General features: G+C 35.8%; 3 protein-coding genes across 3 annotated transcripts; all 3 read right to left on the bottom strand.

Moving 5' to 3' along the window:
* Nucleotides 1–378: 378 nt before the first annotated feature.
* LOC120292205 (putative disease resistance protein At4g11170) lies at nt 379–3653 on the bottom strand. The gene is made up of 2 exons (XM_039310377.1): nt 3173–3653; nt 379–773 (listed from the first exon to the last, which is right to left on the bottom strand). Exons 1-2 carry the CDS (start codon nt 3461–3463, stop codon nt 489–491), a joined length of 576 nt encoding a protein of 191 aa, XP_039166311.1. The 5' UTR covers nt 3464–3653; the 3' UTR covers nt 379–488.
* LOC104439263 (disease resistance protein RUN1-like) lies at nt 3530–5505 on the bottom strand. The gene is made up of 4 exons (XM_039309381.1): nt 5228–5505; nt 4435–5129; nt 3661–4326; nt 3530–3557 (listed from the first exon to the last, which is right to left on the bottom strand). The coding sequence occupies exons 2-4, from the start codon at nt 4995–4997 to the stop codon at nt 3530–3532; spliced, it is 1257 nt and encodes a 418-aa protein (XP_039165315.1). The 5' UTR covers nt 4998–5129; nt 5228–5505.
* An 11664-nt stretch (nt 5506–17169) lies between these two features.
* On the bottom strand, nt 17170–19082 carry LOC104436924. Its single transcript, XM_010049783.3, has 2 exons — nt 18809–19082; nt 17170–17569 (listed from the first exon to the last, which is right to left on the bottom strand). The coding sequence occupies exons 1-2, from the start codon at nt 18958–18960 to the stop codon at nt 17428–17430; spliced, it is 294 nt and encodes a 97-aa protein (XP_010048085.2). The 5' UTR covers nt 18961–19082; the 3' UTR covers nt 17170–17427.
* Between the last annotated feature and the right edge of the window lie 2994 nt (nt 19083–22076).

The following is a 22076-nucleotide window of genomic DNA, read 5'->3' as shown; positions in this document are numbered from 1 at the left end:
AAAGAAAGGATACGTCAATGTAATTGGACTGTCACAACCCGTGATTTTTTGCTACTCCTTATGTTTTTGACCTTTTAGAATTCCTCAAAAATTACCCGTGTTCCTCTACTCCTTCACAATTGTCCTATTTAATTTTAAATGTCTCCTTTAGTAGTGTTTGGTCACGACAATAGATAAATGTCTTTTAAACATATTGATTGCAAAAGAATGTTAGGGTGTACAAGTGCTAACTACATTTATTTCCAAATAACATTTTAAAGGAGATATTTGCTTATTAGACATGAGCAACTTATATTATCAAAAAAGAATATGACAAATCCAAATGAAAGAGAGATGCAATCATTGGGCATCGAGTTTTCCTTTAATACTATGAAATTAAATAGAAACGGCTAGTTCAATTATGAAAATCAATTTTCAAATGTTATATGTACAAGGAAAAAAATGTTAAGTTAAAAAAAAAAAAAATACTTCGATGCCTTTTTTACATCTTACCTTGAGTGGAACCCATCCTCCCAGTCCTCTGAAATTGCACTGTTTGACAAATTGAGTACAACTAATTTTTTTGGATGAAAGTTGGCCGCTGTGAAATCCGAGGGACAGCCCTCCCACTGAAGCCATCTTAATTCAGGAAGTAAGCTTTGGAAATCTCCGATGAAATTAGCACCATCCACTTGAAGAAACCTCAAGTTGGTCATTTTTTTAAACTTTTTGGCTGTGTATCTCCTTCCCTCACCACATTTGCCAAGAGAAAGGGCCTCAATCTTTCTGGTGCCCTGCAACTTGGAAACATTATGGACCATAAGTTTTGAATGATGAGATGAGACCAATTGATGTAAAATAAAATGCACTGATTTCGATTTTTGTCATACTACTATGACGTAGGCTTCTCCCTTTCATTTTTGTGAAATGAAAGGTTGTAATTGCATATTATTTATCTAATCTATGTAAAGATGAGAAGCTCAAGTGGTTGTTTCCAAACTTTTTCCTCATCCAACTATACCCTTTCGTAATTTGCACCTTCTGAATTTCCAAAATTTGGGTCCATTTGCAGCTACAATGGAAGGCCTCTCTTCATGCATATACTAAAATATATTTGTCAAAATTCATGCCCTTTATATGTGAAATAACACTTCCTTAACTCCTCTCATATATACGCATGAACCAATACAACTCTAACAATCCAAATGCGTCTATCAAACTTGCCATCAATATAAGTATCAAGATTAAAGAATCCCGATTGTAGAATTTCCTCACTTTTTTGGCTTACTTTGTTTGCAATTGTCAATATCAAAATGAAAACAAGAATGTCTTTGCAAAAGATACGTGTGTGTTTTACGTTCCTTTCTTATCATGTGGTCCTTCAATGAGGGTTTTTCATTGTATGTGGAAGGAAAATTGATAACATCAGATGTTCTATACAATGATCCTTACTTTTCTTTTTATCACTACAGATGTTTGATGCTATGTTTTTGTCGTAGTCATCTAAATTTTGATCCATTTTCCCATGGATTAATGAGATCTTCTGTCTGAATAGATTGGGCATGAAAATTGATAAAATTTGTATTCTTAAGGAACTACGAGTCTTCTGCATATTTCTTTTATTGTAACCTAATATTTTACAAACTCAAATTTGTTTCTTGTTTTAGGTGACGAATTGCACATTGGTGGTTTCAACTTTTCCTTCAAAATTTTATTCTTTCATATGAATCCCTACTCGTTTTTACATTAAAAGTTTCCTGTGTATTTATTGTATTTTTGTCAACAACTTCATAGATACCATTTTTTTTTTTTAAAAAACTTCTAAGAAATGTTCTATTCAGTTAATTATGTTTTTCTTCGTGTGAAAATATGCTCGCTGAAAAGTAGTGGTAGCATTTTTTTTCAATAGTTTTGGCATATCATTATGTTTTGCATCCCATGTTTATGTTTATTTTTTGTTAATTAATGGTTTTCGTGACATTTGCACATGCTTGTTTGATGCTTGTACAAATTTTCCATATGTTATAATTGCTTTTAGTGGATTCCCTTTTAACTTTCACGCTGATAAAGAAAATTTATCATCACACAAAATTCAAAACCATATATACTTCGGTTAATAATAGCAAAAGTCCCAAACCGATAGACTTGTTCGGCATTTACCCCACACTAATTTTAATGTCACAAAAAAGTTCCAAACTGATAGACCTGTGTCACATTTACCTCAAATTAGTTTTCATTTCACAAAAATAAGATAATGTTTATAATGTTAACTAAATCTTTGCTAAATAAGATGCTCACCAAGAATCGAACAATAAACAAATTATTATTATAACATGATAGCCTACATTTAGCAAATAAATAATATTGGGAGATTAATCAAAAAATCATCCATCATCACAAAAAGAAAAGGTATTACTAGATTCATAGAAAGAAACTATCCACTATCATGAAAAGTATATACAATGAAAATAATATATGTTTAAAGGGTTAAATTACGCAGTTAATCATCCTACATTAGCAAATTGACGGTGCCAACTGACGATTGACCACAAATGACTCAATTGCATGAAAAAGTGAAAGTTAGAAGACTATACTGAGCAAAAGCAAAAAATAAATGGGGGACTAAATTGCACAACCAATAATATTTAGGGGTTAAACTTACCCCAACTTAAATAATACAGGAAACAAGATAGCTAAATCGTCACAGATGATTGGAGGTATCATTTATCATACCAAACAATTCATAAGAAGTCAATACTAAGTGAAAGAAAAAAATAATTAAAAATAGGCCTCGCAGGAAACCAAATGACGGATCCAAACATCAAAATGTGCATCAAACAAATATGTGGGGAGAGCATGGCTGCAACAATTTATAAATGTCAGGTTTTCTCGAAAAGTAATTTGTCAAACATTCTGCTTTTGTAGTTTTGCTGTTGCATTAAAGTTACCAAGAGGAGAGTATCCCCAACAAAATACTACCGGGCAAAGATATATATCCTTTATCCATAACCAAGAAATTGATCCTCAATTATGTTCCGAAATCAGGCAAAAATAGCAATTAATCAAAATAGCCCTTTTCCAAGTAGAATCAGTTAATTTTGGGGAGTCAAGATTGACGAGTATATTTATTTCAAACAAGAAAGGGGAGATGAAAACACATTCACTCTCTACAACAAGTAGAGAAAACTCTTACCTTGTTTCCATCAATTACATCTGCGGCCTCCTCAGAATTCCATAATCTGCTCCGCTTTTGAGGCTCCTTTGGATTTTCCAGACGAACAATTTCCCTTCCAAGATCTCTCAATTGATCATGCATCATCAGCCTTTTGTATTGGTCAATTTTAATTAAGGACATAAGACTCAATACTTCAATCCCCCTCCCCGGGAGAAAAATCACTGGCATCCCACATGTAAGTTGGATTTTGTTTATGTGATTCAATGAAAAAGCATGCAATATCCAAAAATATTTGTTGTTCCTCATCATCTAATGCTTCGTAACTTATTTTCAACTTCTCTTGCACTTTCTTATCAGGCACTTTCTTTAATTTCTTTAATGTATCTTTCCATACTTCTTCTCTCTTTCCATATAAGAATGAACCAATAACTTCAAGAGCTAATGGAAGCCCTCCAGTAGTAGATACAATATGATGAGAGATAATCTTACAATAATCAAAGGAGAACTCGAAAAGTGATTGATCAAAAGAATCCTTTTGGTAAATGCATTCATCAAAAGGAGAATCCTTTCGAAATGCATGTCTACCGAATAAAATCAGTGATTGATCAAAAGACAACTCTTTGAGTTGGTACATATAGCCCGCCCTACCTTCATCAAGAATGCTTTTGTTTCTAGTTGTGATGATGACTATACTTCCCGCTTCAAACCAACTACCATCCCCGACCAAAGCACTCAAGTGTGTACAATCATCCATATCATCTAAAAGAACAAGAACTTTCTTACTTGTAAATTGAGATTTTATGACATTGATTCCTTCATCGACATTAGACACCTCACACAAACTTCCTATTATGGCATAAATGAGTTGCTTTTGTACACACTCAATACCCTTACGCTGATATGTTTCTCGGATATTTGCCACGAAGCTACGATAGTCAAATTGACTAGAAAGTTTGTTGTATAACACCTTTGCAAGAGTTGTCTTACCGATACCGCCCATTCCATAAATTCCAATAATCCTTGTACCATTGGATTCGGCATCTATCTTGCTCATAATCTGTTGCACATGATCATTGATTCCCACCAACTGTTCGGGAACATTTAGCTGAAAAAATCTTTTTAACTCGCCCATAACTTTTTTGACAACAATATCCACCAATGTTCCTTCGTGCCTGTCAAGTAACAATGAATATCAATATAAGATAGCAATATGTATATTCTTTTTCAAGAAATATCTATTTATGAAAGATTAAACAATGTTTTGTTGGAGAATAAGGTACCCGTTATCAATTTTCTCCGATTCCCATCCTTTCAAGAAGCTGACTTCTTTAAGTGCTTCTTCCCATTCTTTCATAACCATTTCATCCATAATCTTTTTATGTGCATTGATAGCATCTCTCAATCTCCCTATAGAATGTCGCACTTGCGAGGGTTCCACTTTGTAAAATATGGGCAACACTATCTGCCCTTTCCTTCTCTTGCACTTCAACATCTCAACTAGCTCATGGAGGCACCATTTCCTTGAGGCGTAGTTCTCCGAAATAATTGGGATTGAGATCTTAGACTTTGTAATACTGCAGAGAAGCTCCAAACCAATCTCCTCACCAACATGGAGCTCATTATCGTCTCTAAACACACAAATTCCTGCATGGTTAAGGTTATGATAGAGATGATCGGTGAAGCCTTTGCGAGTGTCTTCCCCTCTAAAACTCAAAAACACTTCATAATCATTTCCCCTCGGCCTTTTGGTTCCACCTTCATAATCACCTCCATGTGGAGAGGTTGATGAGGAAGACGCCTCATAGATCGGATCTTTTGAATTAAAGGGTTCTTTTCTTTTCATCTCAAGAGGATTGTAGAAGAGATTGATGGAGAAGGAAACAGAGAGAAATATGGAATCCCAAATTTGAGAGTAGCAACCGACCAAAAAAAATCTGAGAATAGCAAAAATGTCTCCCAAGACTCAAACTCGGAGCTACATTCAAACAAAAATAGAAACTCTCAGACGACTCATCAGAAGAAAATAGAGCAATCAAAGCAGGAAATAGAGAAGTACATGGAGCCATCGATTACCTTAGGAGTGCTCGAACGACATGACCCACCCATTGTCGGGATCTACACTGATCGTCAGCCTTCGACGTTGGATTACAAACACACAAACTCTCTACTGCGCGTTCTTGAACAATGCTGATTCTTGACTGCTAGGTGCTTAAAGAATGATGGTCATTGCGCTCGTAATATTTGCAGGATTATGCAGAAGTTGCGGGGAACCTTTCCAATGGCTTCTTGACTTGACTTGCTTTTTTCTTTTCCTTTGGGAAAAAAAGTAAAAAAGAAAACCAACTTGCAATAAAGATGCTCCTAGTCCTTGTCCTTGCTTTTCTATTGTGCGCAACCAACTTGCAATAAAGATGCTTCTAGTCCTTGCTTTTCTTTTGTGCATGCTCGAACAATGCTGACCACTTGACGAATGCCGAGTTATTGCACGCGTAATTTCGTCAGCATTATGTGGAAAGTGCGTGCAACCTACGCAGGTGCTTTGATTGAAATTTTAGATCCAACACGACTTGACTTGACTTGCTTTCCATTAATAAATGGAATCGTCGGGGAAATGTAACGCGAAGGTGAAGCGAGCAAGACACCAGAATAACGTTGCTTCATGCTCAAACGGAAGGGTAAAGTAGTGTGAAGCACAAGCTACATGAGGAGTTTAGGAAATTGGTGCGACTGAGCAGAGAATCTCTGGAATTGAGTAGTGAATTTTGGTAGAGGTTGTGGAGGATTGACAAGAATAGTTCCAAAGCTAACTTAAAGACTTGGACAAATGCATTTTCAGCATCGAATATGGGTCATTGCCTAAACATTGATTGTTAAATTGAATGTATATTATTGCGTAAATCCCGCTAAATTATTATCTCACACTGCCTATTTAAATGATGAAATGAATGTTGGGTTTTTTTTTTTTTTTTGGGATGATAATAGATCAATTCAAGTGCTACGTTTTTTTCAAATGTTAGACATTCAGCTGATTTCAGCTTCAATTTCATGACCTTTTCCACGAAAATCACTTGGCAAACCGCACCAGAAAGGGTCATGAAGTGACCATGAATTTGCTTCCATAAGATGCAAGAAACTTCTGGCAGGTTTTCAAGTGAGCTTCCTTGAAACTATCATCACCTCCATGCTGTGCTCACATTATTCCGTTTTATGGATGTGGGGACCCGAATGTTATTATGATTCTCCGACATTCAAGAAAGCGCAAAAGCTGTGGGATCAGACCTGCAAAAGAGAATCCACGACTAAGGCCCAATGGCCACCGGTACCCCTCCCCCTTATTATTCATTTCGGTCTCGAAGCAAGCTGTGTTTGTGTGGTAGAATCCCTTTCTTTCTTAAACTAGTCCATTAGTTGTTCTATAATCTCTTTTGTGCGGTCAAATCTTCATCCTCTTAAAAACAAATAGACAGCACAAGCCGGAGGAGGAGGAAGCAGATGGTATCAGGATGACTGAGTTGCTAGGTTGCACAATACCTCGGCCTTCCAAGGGACGACGTCACATGTTTGTCTCCATGGCAGGTTTTGTCACACAAACAGACACATCGATTGTTCACCGGAGCATGTTGTGGATAATGGCCGATGCGCTTCAATTGGAAGTCAAGTGTAGTTCCATGCATTTGATGAATGAAATTAAAGTTTAGTTGATTCCAATTGATGATGACCCCTATGCTAGCAACGATGCATAAATTGCCCTATGCTTGTGGTCTATTTAGCAAGCATGCACCGTTGTGATAAAAGGAAAAGCTGCTTTGCTTGGATACATGGAGGAAAGGAAGATAGAATTTTTTTGAATTTTCCTGCCACTTCTTCTCAGGAAAGTTGCAAGAATTTACTTCATTTTCCTCCTTTTCCCCTCCTTCCCAAGTAAAGCATTAAGGCGGTACCTCGGAAAATCAAAGCATATATATATATGGAAGGATGAAATATAGGGCGGTCTTGCTTTCTTCACATAAGACTGTTTACCCAAATAAGGATTAAATTCTTAATATATGCTGACTATCTCAGATTATAATACATTCCTCTAATTGCAGGAATATTGTATACATGTAGATCGGCAATATGAACGGGGAAATTGCCTTTTTTGAATATTAATTCGGGTTGGTTTGTGCAAAGGGCAAAACTCAAAAGTGTTGCATTTGAGTCCTTCTAGAAGGGGCAAATTCAAATAGGAGCAAGCAGACAACAGCAAATTATTAAAATCTGGCTTTATGTGATTGACCAAGATGAGAAATTACAACAGCCTTTATTCATTAAATAAAACACAGGTTTTTGTCATGGACTTATGACACACTACGTACTTGAAACCAAACTTGCCTAAATCATGAAATCCTTCATGTCATGCTCTAAGATATAGGACTACCAAAATTATATTTTCATGACAATAATAGACTCCCATAAATTAATTGTCATGTCATGCTCGAAGCCCTGATTTTATAATTTTTGTTGATCTTTCTACTTTATTTTCGAATGGCCAATCAGATGAAAAATTTACTATTTACACGTCCTTTCTATAGGACTAAAATCCCAATTCCACATTCACGGTACTCTCCAATCCAAATCCCCATAAAAGAGGTGGTCTCCGATTTTGCGGAATGCAAATTCTAGAAAAGAATATGAAATGCAATTTTTCACATCGTAAACTGTATTTGTTTTTTCTAATTGTGCTTTTGATTTTTTATTTTTTTTTGTCAGTCCTACTCTATTCCTACTCTTGCAAGGCGTGGGAGTCGGAACCCACTCCTGAAACTTACGCGTCCCCACCCCATCACTTCCTAAGAAGGTGGGGATTTGAACCCCTCACCTCCCCCTTCCATGTTGGAAGGGTGGCCACTGGGGCGAATCCCAGTGGTTTTGATAATTGGGCGTGCTTGATGTATAAATCCCTCCCTAGAAAAAAAAAAATGAAATTCAGGATGTAATCAGGACAAATTTTTTTTTGTCAGTAATATTTTTCTATTAAAAAATGAATACCAGGACATAATTAGGGCAAAAAAAAATTCATCAGTAATATTTTTCTATTAACACCATATGTATTAAATGGAGGTTCTTGATGGTAAATTGTTAGGCTAGTTTTCTCGAGGTGGGGCTGTTTCTGAGCCCACGCTTTGGTGCACATTTGTCATGCCATATCCTTGCTAGCTATTCAATCAAAACTTATTAGTGTCAATTGTCGAATTAAATATAATAAAATTATTGTGTTCAAAGTCACTAGATCATTGCAAAGTGTGAAAGATATAAGAATATATGGCACATCTATTATAATGTACTACATTATGGTAGGCCATAGTAACCAAGGACAACAGCATAATAACGTAGAATAATATTGTTTTATGACTTCACAATGTATTATCGTAATCAGTGTTGATATGATATAAAACAAAGATATGCACCTAAGTATTTTCGGAAGATGAATAGAGTCAACATTGATGCAAGGAAAAAAATGGTTAATATCCTCAAAAATCCTAAATTGGTTCATTTGACCAAACTAATTTTTTGATCACCAAACACATTTGATAAATTTATCTTAAACTGATATATTTATAACAAATTTACTCTTTATTAGTTTTCGTTAAATTTTACCGTTAAATTACTAAGTTGGATTATACACGACAGTTGACTGGTGTATCGGTTAGAGATTTTACTCTTCGTTTGTCACGGTTATATAATTTTTGTGATCTTTATGGTATTAATCCAATTTAATGGAGGATATGTTTGAGTAATCGAACAAATTAATTTGGGATAAATTTATCACAAGTGTACTAATTTAAGATTTTTTGTAATTATTTTGAGTAAATTTGTTACCAATGTATTACTTTGAGGTTTTTCATGATCAAAAAATTAATTTGAGATAAATTTGTCATATGTGTATCGGTTTTGAGTTTTTCAGGTATTAATCCAAAAAATAAATAAATAAAGTGTAGGGAGAAATGACGTCATAACACTCACTCTCTGCTGCGCGTGCTTGAAGAATTCTTAGCTCTTGCCATCGAACGGTCCAAGAATCTTCAACTAATCGAACCGCTGCGTTTGCAATGGAAAGGGCAATTATTGCACGCATGATTTCCAGGGCATTGCGCAGAAGGGGCGTAGGGACTAGACTACCTAGGCGCTCTTTTTTCCAAAGCAAAGCACAACTTCGACTTGACTTGCTTTTGCTATTAATTAAACAATTAGAAAATAAAAGGCAAAAGGGCAATTATTGCAGGCGTAATTTCTGCAGTTTCATGCGGAAGGTGCGTTGAACCTCCCGATGCATGTGCACCTTGACTTGACTTTGCTTTTCCAGGTGAATGAAGAATTGAAAAGAAAACCTACGAGCAACGCTGATGCTCAGATCAAAGGTCGGCCAAAGATTAGATGCACACTTATCCCGATTTGAATGGAGCTATAAGTATAGTCGGACATTTGATATATCAAATAATGACCAGAAAATCTACGGTATATGAGAATTATCGAGATAATTGATAATCGATTGATAGTAAATGCATGAAGTTTTATTTGTCCTTACCTGAGCAAGTTAGAAAATTACAACAATTTTGTTTGCACAATCAACAATTAATTGAACTACGGTATTACATTCCGTCGACTTTTTTTTTTTTCCTTTTCATGGACTCACAAGACATTATAGTTGGTCCTTTCAAGTGGGTGGAATTACGGGTTTATACATTTAGTGTCACATTTAGAAATTCTTAATCAACAGGTTCTCTGCACCATCTAATAATTATTTAGTGAATATCCGTTTCCTTTTTTATTCATTTGGTGTTTAGCTTTTGTTTTAGGTAAATATTTTCAGCCAACGGCTTCTCCACCAAAGTGCATTTTTCCTTTGCACGGTATTAAGCTTCTTCAAAACCTGAAATGATTAGATAATACAGAAAAAAAGCTCAACGGTTTAGTATGCGAGTGACTGACCACAACTCATCATTCTAGGATCAACAGCTTACAAGTAAGAAGATTAAAATTGAACGCTATCACATGATCAAATAGTGATTAGAAAAGGAAATATTGTGTGCTCATATAAAAAAAAAAAAAAAAAACAAAGTAGGAAAAGAAAATCCACTAATTAATGTAATACGCAAATTCATTTGGATAAAACCTTGTCGCTCGAAGACACAATTGCAGGATCACAATCATATATCTACAACAAGGTCCAAAAAAGTTACTTTAATTGACCCCAGTTTAGGATTATGATTTAAACTTGAAAACAGTATAAGATCCCCATAAAGGATATGTCATGACATGTATCCTGAACTAGACATGAAAAAGAAGTAATGTGATCCATAAATTAATAGGGGAACAAAAAGTAAAAATTTGGGATAGCATGGGAGAGAATCTAGAAACATAAGGTGAGAAACCGAAGAGGATTCCACAATATTAGATTCTAGAGCACAAGCACCAATTTGCCGAAAATTGTCAACTATAATCAACGAGGTTGTCTTCATCAAGTATATGATTGGCAAGTTCATTTTAAAAAGAGTCTAATAGATTTTTTTTTTTTTACTAGAATTGATCGGTTTCGACAATTGCTCTTTTTGATCAATGAAAATTTTGATTTTATCATTAGTTGGTCATTGTCCTAATGAATATAATAAACCTTTTCTTATGTTAAATTTGGTCAAACAAAATGTTTTGAAAATTTTGAATATCTCCTTTTGCCAAACAAAAATGTTTTCAATGCTTTATAGCGGCTATCTTTTTTTTCCTTTTTAAAAATTTTAATTAGTTTTCTAAGTACATGACAAAAAGAGATCTTCCAATAATGACCAAAATATTTATTGACCGCACGAATGACTTTTAAGTGTATCTTATGATATTTGATGTAATTTTCAAATCATTGACTACACGAACAATGGGAAAAAGTATTGAAGATCACTAATTTTTTTCGTCTGACTTATGCTGATTGCTAAGCAAATCTCACGGTGGCATTCTTCAATAAAATGATAAATAAATCCATTTTGTTAGGAAAGTACTCGTTATTTATTGGGCATTATTACTTCTACAGCTAAAGCAAAAGATGTGCCCACAGCTTTTTCTCTAGGAACAAACAAAGCTCCCCAGGTATGTAGATAGCCTATTATTGAAATAGACCAAGGATCGCCCCAATCATTCCTCTTCCCAATATTTTTCAGCTTCCGTGACGAAGAATGAAGGAGATAGAACTCCAGAGAACAAAGGCCCCTTCCCTATTGAAGTATCGACTTCAAGAAAAACGTTCTCCGTTGAAGGGAAATGACAAATAGCATTCATTAGCCTCACAAGCGCTAGCAAAATTCATAGTGTAAAACAGAATTCAGTGATGAGGCGCTTATTTCAGTACGAATGAGTGTCCATCTTGCTTAGTACTTTCCAAATTCCTACAATACATTTTATGGTCCACTTTAACTCCAACTTACGATTTTGAGACCTATAAATCGATCTACAATATCAGTTGAAACCACATGATCTTCGGCATGGCAATGATGTACAAATCCAGACAACAGAACATAGAAATTTACTTTTTGCTAATTTATAGGAATATGAATGGAATTTCTCGGATTCAACTTGATTAGAGATTTACTACTTGGAACTATTCTTCTATCAATAAAGCGCAAAATTGGAAAATGCATTCAACACAACGTTCATGAGCAACTTATAAATAATCGCTCTATTTCTTCTATATTATTTGCGTTGATGTAAACTTTGGACTGTCGTACTTGACACGAGCTTTTTTGTACACTTGCAAAAAATGAAAAGAGATGAAGTATCGAAAGCTCTACATAATGATATTAATGAAGTAATCAGCTTTTAGAGGGTAGAGACGAAGGGTTTTCACTTGAGTTGCTTCTCATCCTTCCGTGAGAGTGTGCCATTTACTGGACTCAGAGATCTGCATAAATAGAAGTGTAATAGAAAACTTAAGGAGTGGATCATATTTTTTTTCTGGTTCCATCCAAACATGTTCCATGATATGAATAAAGTTTTTTTTTTTTGGGGTCGAAAAAAATGAATAAAATTAAAGAACTACCCGATGGTTCCCATAGGAGTCAAGTCACTCTTTTCCCATTTCACTCTATGACACGATATTCAAAACCTTTACATCTTCTTCGGTAAAGAAAAGGGATTTCAGACAACAATTGACCAATGAAATCAATCAAATGCTGAGATTAATAGAAAATATGCGATGGTGTCAAAAGATAAAAGTGAAAACAAATTAGTCAAAGAAATAATCCTATGTTGCCACTTAGAAGCACCTATAGTAAATTGAAAATGGGAAGAAACTATGTAAATATAACTTCCATCAAATCTGAAATTTTACGATCGTCGAAGAAACACATTATCCTCAATATTTCAAAGCTTCTCGTTGTATTACACACACATGCCAAGAGTTGAGAGAGATGTCAAAACCAGTCTGAATCAAACACATTTTAGTGATAGAAACTATATAGAGAAATGACATCACAACGGAGTGTCTTATGGAAATGACATCAAAACATCAACTTGGAGAGAAACTATGTCTCTCTTCAGGAGATAAAAAATGCAGTCATCTAATTGAATGAAGCTCCCCAGAAACAGGTTTCTTGAACTGCCGATGGCCAAGATTGGATCCAAAAGAAACACGCTCTCTCTGCTGAAGATGAAATTCAAATGTGAAATAATATAAAAAAAAAATAACTTCCATTCACCTTTTCTATGGAGAGCTAATGTTATCCCCAATGTTAAAAAAATAGAAGCACCAGCAAAATTTGTAATGCCAAACAGATTTTAACATGCTCACTCTGTTGCATTGAGTGCACATCTTGTGCTGATACTAATTTCATTGGCACAAGTTCTGGACCCTGAGAGCTCAGAAATCTTCAATGAAAAGGAGGGATGAAGAGGAAAGATGAAAATACCAACATAAATTCCTAATTCCTATGCAGAAAGTGTACTCATCGTATCATTTCAGTCCACACAAGGCCCAGATCTGGCCCCCCTTGCAAAATAAGCAATCAAATTAAAGCCAGTTGCACGAGAGATATGATGAACATCTTCAGTCCCACTTCAAGCCACAATGTGAAACAATATTATTCCGCTTCTCTTTTGGTGAGAGATCGAGGGACGCTCAAGGGGAGAGAGATCATTCATTCAACTAAGAACATTATCAAGCTCTCAAAGCAGCCTTATGAACCAAGGTTTCCTTGTGGATTTGGTGGCAACTTTTCTTGACAAGATCGAGGAGCTTTTCCAAATCTGTTGCCACAAATTCAAGATGATATTGCTGTCCTTTGTCATCTGGAAACAGACAACTCCCATCGGCCGGTCTATCTGTGCCACTAGGGACTTGGAAACAACCATTTTGGAGAGATGCTTTTAAGATTCCTAAAATGGTAATATAGAACAATCAAAGCTCTCTACAACAGTGGTAACAAAACCCAAAAACATAGCTCTTTTCCTTGAGTGATTCAGCTACATAGATTTTCATAAGACAATAAGTAAGCTCTAATGGCAAGATATGCCTTGGTAACACAAGAAATGGTGAGTGATAGCAAAACTCCTCCCACCCTTCTAAAGGGCATCGGAATTTTAGGCTCCATGGGAGAAGAAATGATTGCAAAATGCCAGACAATGACACTTACAGCTACAAATTTTATGAGTAGAAGTTGACAAAGTGAAGTCCACACATATATATATTGGTCAGAAATGTTTACAAAATGAAACTACGAAGACAACATTCTCAACCTCATGACAAGCCTTTAACTTTCAAGGCACCAAAACTTCTTTTCCACTTTTTTTGGGACTTGTACCCAAGTCCAGCAACCATGCCCCATAGGGATCACAGGCAGAGAGGCTGCTCAAGTTTAAAAGAGGGCTCTACGCAATCATTCATAAAGATCGACATTGATGAAGAATATAAACAATTGTTCAACATAATCAACCTGTACGCTAAGGTATAACAACTCTGCAAGTCTCTTCGAGGTAATCCTTGAGTAATACTTTGAGAAGACATCTTTTTGTCAATTCTTCCACAGAAATAAACTCCAAGCTTCCACAAAAGGGTTCCAAAAGCACATCTTTTTAATCAATTCTTCCAAATCTTGCCAATTTGAATAATTAGTTACCCGTGAGAAGTTAAATTCAATAGATAATGCCAAAAATAAAAATAAATAAATAAAAGGTGTCGGACCCTGAAAGAAAATCATTTACAATATAGCTCATCCGCTAACTCAACAATGTCATGCACATTCAGTACTTATGATACTAAACCACCGAGTTGAGGCGAAAACACAATAAGGACCCCCTTATTTAATTGCCCCAATGCCACCCACCTAGGACTATCAAGTGAGCTGGTAATCGACCAGCCAATTATTCGCTGCAAATCTGAAAGTGGGGACACGAACTCGCCATCTAAATCGGCTCCCATAAATCTAGCTCCTAGAAATAAATAAAAGAGCACGGGGGAATAAAAATGAAAATGGAGGAGAATTCAGGGGATCCAAAAACGAAGCAAATCAAATCCGGATCGGATTGGCCCGTCAAGGGCCTCATAAAAGATCCAACAGCCAATAGAGATTCCGGCCAAAAACTTCGCCAGACGGCCCATGGAGCCTGAGAATTACGTGGGCTGGGCTGGCCATCTTTGCAATGAAGATGAGATTTCCTTTATTTTCTTTTCCTCCGAGGCAACCGGCGAGTCGCAGCAATCGACGCAATTCGAATTTTACACTTGCTTTGACTTTGCACGTGGACGGAAATCAAAAGGTGGTTGGAAATTTAGAGTAAAGGTGAGAAACGAAAGCTCACTTGATCATTATAAAATCAGAAATTAAATAGGATTAGAAATTTAAATTGCTCGAATAGAATATATTAGTGAATTTTGAGCCAATTGATATATTTTCCTCTTAATATGATACGAGACTACTATCTACGTCATTTTTGGTATTCAAATGAGAAAAAGAATTTTCATGCCAAAAGAGCAAGAAGAAGCCTTTTAAAATAGTAACCATTCTCGACAAGAGTCGGCCGGAGATGTGTCAACCCTATTAAGTCCGAGGATTGAAGGACTAATGACCTTAGGTTCCTAACGGTTAGCAAAAGTTGCAAGGCTTCCACACAATCTTGTATGTAAACACAATGTTCGGTTTCCCAATTGATATTGGTCAGCTGATGGATGCTAGTACTATATTCCCTCCTCAAAACATAGTTCCTTCTTAACAACATCTCATTCCATATTGATGAAGTTTGAATTTGAAAATTTCCGAGAAATTGTCGTTGTTCTTTTTCATTGTTCAAATCATAGAGTTGTATTGTGTGGTTTGGCCTCTTCTTACAATTTCTCAGAAGATTCGCTTGTCATGATGCATTGTTTCGTCAATTCAAAAGTGTAGGTTTGGGAGTACATAGGATGCTACTTGATCAATGACTTTTATGATCTTTGGCTCGAGAAAATTTTCCTACAACAACGGCTCTTCTATATTTGGTAGTACACGGGATGCTACTTGATCAATGACTTTTATGATCTTTGGCTTGAGAAATTTTCCTACAATGACGGCTCTGCTATATTTGACAATTTGTCTTGATCAAAAGTTATGTTCTCACCATCTTCGGCTTCCAAAATCGCATTTTCTCATGGCTAATCGTGTGGGATTATCAGTAGAATTCGTGAAGAGCATACATAGGATCAGTGTGACGCAACACCGGTCTTATCTTTTCATGAGAGGTGTTTCTATTGGTTTTCTCATCGCAAATGCATTTTGCATTTCGGGGTAGATGTTTATGTGTAGATGCAGAGATCACACACGGTAACATAGTTCTCTAGCTTTTGAGGGTTAGACGCTTGGTACAAACAAAGCTCAACTAATTCCTAAACGACATCAACCGAAAATGCCTTTTGAGTCCCAGTTCTTCTCTGTATTTTTTTGGAAAGACTCGCAATGCCCCCTGATCCCCTTCTTCACATCATGCGAGTTATTCATGGAATTCGCGAATTGTAGATATGGGATCCGTGTGATGCAGCGCTGATCTTTGCTCGTCGTGAGAGTTGTTTCTAATGGATCCTCTGTTCATGTAGAGATGTTAGGCTAACACACTGAAGTACTCTTAGCTGCGATATTGGTCTAGCAAGAACACCTAGGACCAGTGCCCATGCTCGTGCTTAGGAGTTGGGGATCTAGGCCCAAGACCGTACTTTTTGTGCTCGATTCTCAAACTACCCATGGTGCAAGTCATTAACACCCGAATAGTTTGTTTATTTAGGAAAATATATTTTTCTCATTTAATGACAGAAACCATTTTCATATCAATTTTCGGATTTCAGCTAAATACTGCTTTTTTTTTTTTTTTTTTTTTGGGTTCTTTTCTTGGAAAATGACTTCATAAAAAATATTTTTCTAGAAATGTCGTATTTTGCGCAAAAGAATCGGAGCCAAAGAAAGAATATGTAATGCAAATTGTTGAGGAACCAACTTCTTAATAGTTCGCTCATGATGCATTGTAGCGAGTCTCGTGACGAAACTTCTCGCTGGCACGAGAGCAGTTCAAGGACAACTTAAGGTTTCATCCGCATCGGATCGATAATCTCTGCTGCTACCGGACACCAGTATTCCTGAGTAAAAATTTTGCAGCGATGTCTCGTGAAATGACTTTAGGTCCGTAGTCGAAAGAAATAGCACACACCAAAGTGAGATTTCCAAAAGCATGGAACTTCTTTCTGGGAAGAAATCTTCCATGAAAACGAAACAAGATCGCTTGTGCAAAGTTCAACTTTGGAAATGTCCAATGCAATTGCTGCCAGGAGTCCATCTCCCTCTGCAAAACCCTTTTCTGTGAAATGTTCCCTCTCCCTTTTCTATGATGGTAAAACATCCTGTTTGCGACACATTCTGCACAGTTCTCAGGTTGTAACGTAGCTATGAACTAAACCACCATTAAAACCGGATTCAAAAGCCCTATTTGTTACTGGAGCAGCACTAAACTTTTGAGCTAAGTCTGACTCTTGGGTGACAGGTAGAGGGTTAGGCAATATATTGAACAGTTAATTCTATCTACATTGGATCTCCCCAGTTTAAAGTGTATTACAGTGAGATCCCTGGCATTACATGGGGCACAAGGAAAATTATACCAGCAATACAAGTTATGAAGTAAATGTGCCAATCACCGATAACAAATAAACGTGATATCTCTCAAGGCATAAACAGAGCATGCCTACAAAAGCTATATGTTCATAAACCCCAAGCAAAAGGTATCCGAAACAAAATGCCCTACTTGAATAGGAGGGATGCCAGGCTCGACCGCCATCCAAACAACATGGAGGGCTCAGGCTTCTTGGGCATAAGAGCCATAATGCTGGTCTGCGCATTGGAGGTAGGTGAAATTAGCTGCTTCAAGCCTGTCTCTGATGACCTGTATTTAGAAAAGATATATGCTTTTACCAATAAGTATGAAAAATGCAAATGAAATATTATCAAAACACGCAGAGGTATATTCAATGAAATTTCATTCGAGTGCCCAATGTAGCTTACTCATGTAAGCTCCAAGAAAAGGAAAAAGGAAAACCTGAGGCACTCGAGATCAACAGAACCAGTTGCTCTTCAATCTAGTGCACATAAATAAAATGGCATGGTTTGCCTAAAACAGGTGCTTTCATCATCATGCATTCCAATCAGAATCAAGTAGCAGGACGAAGGTAATGTCCCATTACTTAATATGTGCATACTCCATCCAATAGCAACTTCAAGGCACACACTAAGACACCTGGTCGCTACTGTGATTGGTCTCCTCCGAATGGAGGGACTACTTAGGGATCCTATTATGATTTTACCAGTTGCCATCAAATTGATTGTACTTAGCAATGTTCTGGATTACTTCAACTGACAAAATCACAGACTCTTCAGAAAATACAAGAAAACTATACTAAGAACTCAAACGTAACCTTGCATTGCAAATGAAGATTGAAAATTATTTTGCCAAGCAACTCTGGTGTATATTTAAGAATAAGGGCCCATGCTATGCACTATAACAGTGGAGCAATCGATGTAAACCTCATTGGACGCTTTGCTGAGAATTGTAAAGGCGCAGTGGATTCCCGAGAGAAGGAAGCTGGGATTGGGTGATTGAGAGACAGCAAAGCTGATCCCAGTCAATGGAGAAAGCAACGCAATGGAATGTAAGGCAGTAAAAGCCATTGAGGATCAGCTAAAAGAAGAACCAGTAAAGGGGAGTGGTCGAAGTAGCCAATTCGAACTTCTGGTATAAAGCAGCCGAAGGCAACTGTATAAATGGGAAGATCAAAATCACCATGGTAGGGACATCTGGAATGCAAGAAGGCTATTCCAATTTCCAAGTAATCGAGTTAAGGCTGAGTCGAAGAGAAGCCCACGAACGAGAGAACGAATTAGCTAAACACAACACCAGCTACTCGACAAGAAGAGAATCCCATTAACGTGCACAGCGCGAGGAAGATGCCCAACAAGCCACAATCCTCTCTCGAGGCCAAAACACAGCACTGACCAATCCTCTCTCCTTCCCTTGCGTTCCATCGCATGTAGTCATGCAGCTCCCGTAACATTTGCAGACCAAATTTAAAGCACGAATCACGCAAAAGATCGAAAATTTTCGACAGGGTTCGAGGAAAATCCGTACGCGGGAGGGAGCTGGCCGTCGCCGGCGAACGTCACCATCCCCTGCCGCTGCTTGTGCTTGGGATTGGCCGAGCAGACGACGTACACGCGCCCGCGGCGCTTCACCGTCTTGCAGAACTCGCACATCTTCTTCACCGAGGAGCGGATCTTCATGGTCGCTGCTGCCGAACGGGGAAGCGAATCAACACCAGCGGAGCAATCGACAGTGATGGAGGAAACCGAGGCGAAACCCTAGCCGAAGGAAGACGAAGACTCCCTCACGTGTTTTGGGCCCTTTGGGCTCTTGCTCGTTTTAAGGTTGTAAGGCCATTTGCAAGCTTGAAGCCTAGGCTGGGCCTTAGTATTCAACAAACTTACGAGGTAAATGCAACTGGGAGTTTTTAAACCTTGTCATGGGAATGTAATCTAGTCTTTAAACTTATCATAAAAATATAATTGAATCTTAAAATTTAAAAAAAAATATAATTAAGTTATAAATTTTTTTAATTTAGTGCAATTAAGTTCTAAATTTGTCAATTAGTGCAAATAAGTCTTAAAACTTATTAACATCTTTCATTTGTTAGGTTGGAGAGGCTAAGGGAAAAATTTAATTGCACCAACTTGACATGGTTGTGATTTTCTTGTTACCAAATTCTTATTCTAGCAAATAGTTTAAAGAAAAAGAATTTCATAGTCTGGATTTCTAGTTAGAACAAAACTAAATATGATATGTTATTAACTATTTGGTGAATCACATTAATAAAATCGGATATTTTCACATCCTATAATGTCCAATGTTTAGTATGAATGACCCATTTGTAATGTCTCAATTTGACAAGGATGGGGAGTAGTCGCCGGGGCTAGAGGTTTTGGATGTGCTGTTGCAGGCTTCTAGAGTAGAATAATGTTTTGATGTAATGGGAAGCTTAATTTTGGAATTCCAAAGTTAAGCGTGCTCAAGTAAGAGCACTTTCAATAGAGGTGGGCACTTTCTTGGGAGTGCGTCCACCTATATGCAAAACCTTGAGGCAGTATGGTAAGAATTTCTCACAACTTGCCTAGTTCAGTTTTGTTTCCTTCTTTTATTTATTTATTTTTCCTTCTTTTTTTTTATAATTTCTTTTTTCCCTTCCATCATTCTCCAATGAATTTAATTTAAATTTTAAACTATACTAATATACTTAAAATATGTAATAAATATAAATAATAAAAATATATTTATAAATATTGAATTTATATATTAAGATAGAAAAAATTTAAATATATAAATAGATATAAATAAAAACGAAATATTTTTATTTTTTGTTAATTTGAATTATTTATATTAAAATATTATTTTAATTTTATTAATAAGAAATATGGGATTCGACAAATATGACTTTTATATTATGAATATTATAAATTATATTCACATTTCTCTCACTTCCCTCTTGGGATAATTTTATTTGGGTTATATTCTTTTTATATTCAACTTCATCCTATTTGGAAAAGGAACCAAACATAGGATAACATGAGTTTTATTCTGACTACCAAACATAATTTGATGGTCTACAAGTTTAATTGGCAAGTGGAGCTTTAATCAAAGTAAAACTCATGTAATTCAGAATTATCTTGTTGCTCAATTCTTATTCTAGCAAATAGTTTTAAAAAAATGAAGTTGATAGTCTAGATTTCTAGTTAGGACAGAACTAAATAGAATAAAATATGAAATTCAAAATTTTGTTATATCTCATCAACTATTTGGTGAATCACATTAATAAAATTAGACATTTTCACATCTTATCATGTTTAATGTTTGGCACGAATGATCCCATTTGTAACTATTCAGTCTGATGAGAATGAAGAGTAGTTGCTGGGGCTAGAGGGTCTGGACATGTTCCTACAAGCTTCTAGAGGTGAATAACATTTTGATGTAATGACAAGCTTAGTTTTAGAACTCAAGCTTGCTTAAGTGGAAGAACTCTCAAGATAGGTAGGCACCTTCTTGGGAGCACATCCACCTATATGCCAAAAGGCAAAACCTTGAGGCTCGGTGTGGTAAGAATCTCTCACAACTTGCCTAGTTCATTTTTGTTTGCTTATTTGTTTAATTATTTTTCCCTCTCTTTTTTATTTTGTTTTTCCCATTTCATCATTCTCCAATAAAATTTAATTTTAAACTATACTAATATACCTAAAAGTGTGTAATAAATATAAATACTAAACATATATTTATAGATTTTCAATTTGTATAATAAGATAAAAAATTCAAATATATAAATAGAAATAAATAAAAACAAAATTGTTGTTATTTTTTGTTAATTAGAATTATTTATATTCAAATATTATTTTAATTTTATCAATAAGAAATATGGTATTCGACAACAATGATTTTTATATTAGGGTAAAAACTTTAAACTGGTACGCTTATGATAAATTTATTTTAGATTAATTTTTAGATCATAAAAAATTCAAATTAGTACACTCATAACAAATTTATTCCAAACTAATATTTTGACAATAAAAAAACTACAAACTGGTACATTCATGATAAATTTATTCCAAACTAATTTTTTGACCATAAAAAATCTAAAACTGGTGTACTCATGACAAATTTATCCCGAACTAATGTTTTATACACCAACAAAAAATTTATCCCAAACTAATTGTTTAACCATCAAAAACCCCAAATTGATACACTCATGATAAGTTTATCTTGAATTAATTTTTTGTACAGCAATGATAAATTGTTTGAAATTTTGCTATGGCAATTTAGGTGGGAAAAAGACGGTGATGAAAGGCATTGTATGTCCCATGAATGGTAAGTTCCAGTCCATCACACGTTAAAGAAGTTCGAAAAAGGTGATTTCAAGATAAGGATTATCAATAATTAATCATACATTGAGTTGTTAATTTAAGTGGGTGTGACGTAGGTTGGGGCATCTTCTCGAGATGTTGGGAAGATCCAGGACAGAAGTATTTGTGGTAATAACTGTCCTTCATATGCTTCAAAAGTTAATCACATATAGCAAGCAATTTCTTTTATTTAACTAATTGGTTGGCAAAAATGGGCGGTCACTTTCGGCATTAAGGATTAGGCCTCATTTATTTATTTTTGTTTCTGTTCCCCAAAACAAAAATTTCTGCTCTTTTATTCCGGGGAACAAAAAAAGAACAAAAATGCGTTTGGTAAAACTTTTGTTCCTAAGAACAAAAAATTTATTTTTTTTGTTCCCGGAAATAGATTTGGAACAGAAACAAGAAATAGAAAAAAGTTGTTTCTTCTTTCGGGAACAATTCCAAGAAACAAT

This window comes from Eucalyptus grandis, chromosome 3, assembly GCF_016545825.1.
Source record: "Eucalyptus grandis isolate ANBG69807.140 chromosome 3, ASM1654582v1, whole genome shotgun sequence".
Classification (NCBI taxonomy): domain Eukaryota; kingdom Viridiplantae; phylum Streptophyta; class Magnoliopsida; order Myrtales; family Myrtaceae; genus Eucalyptus; species Eucalyptus grandis.
Note: the sequence above shows the minus strand (reverse complement) of the source record. Positions and strands in the feature narration are given on the sequence as shown.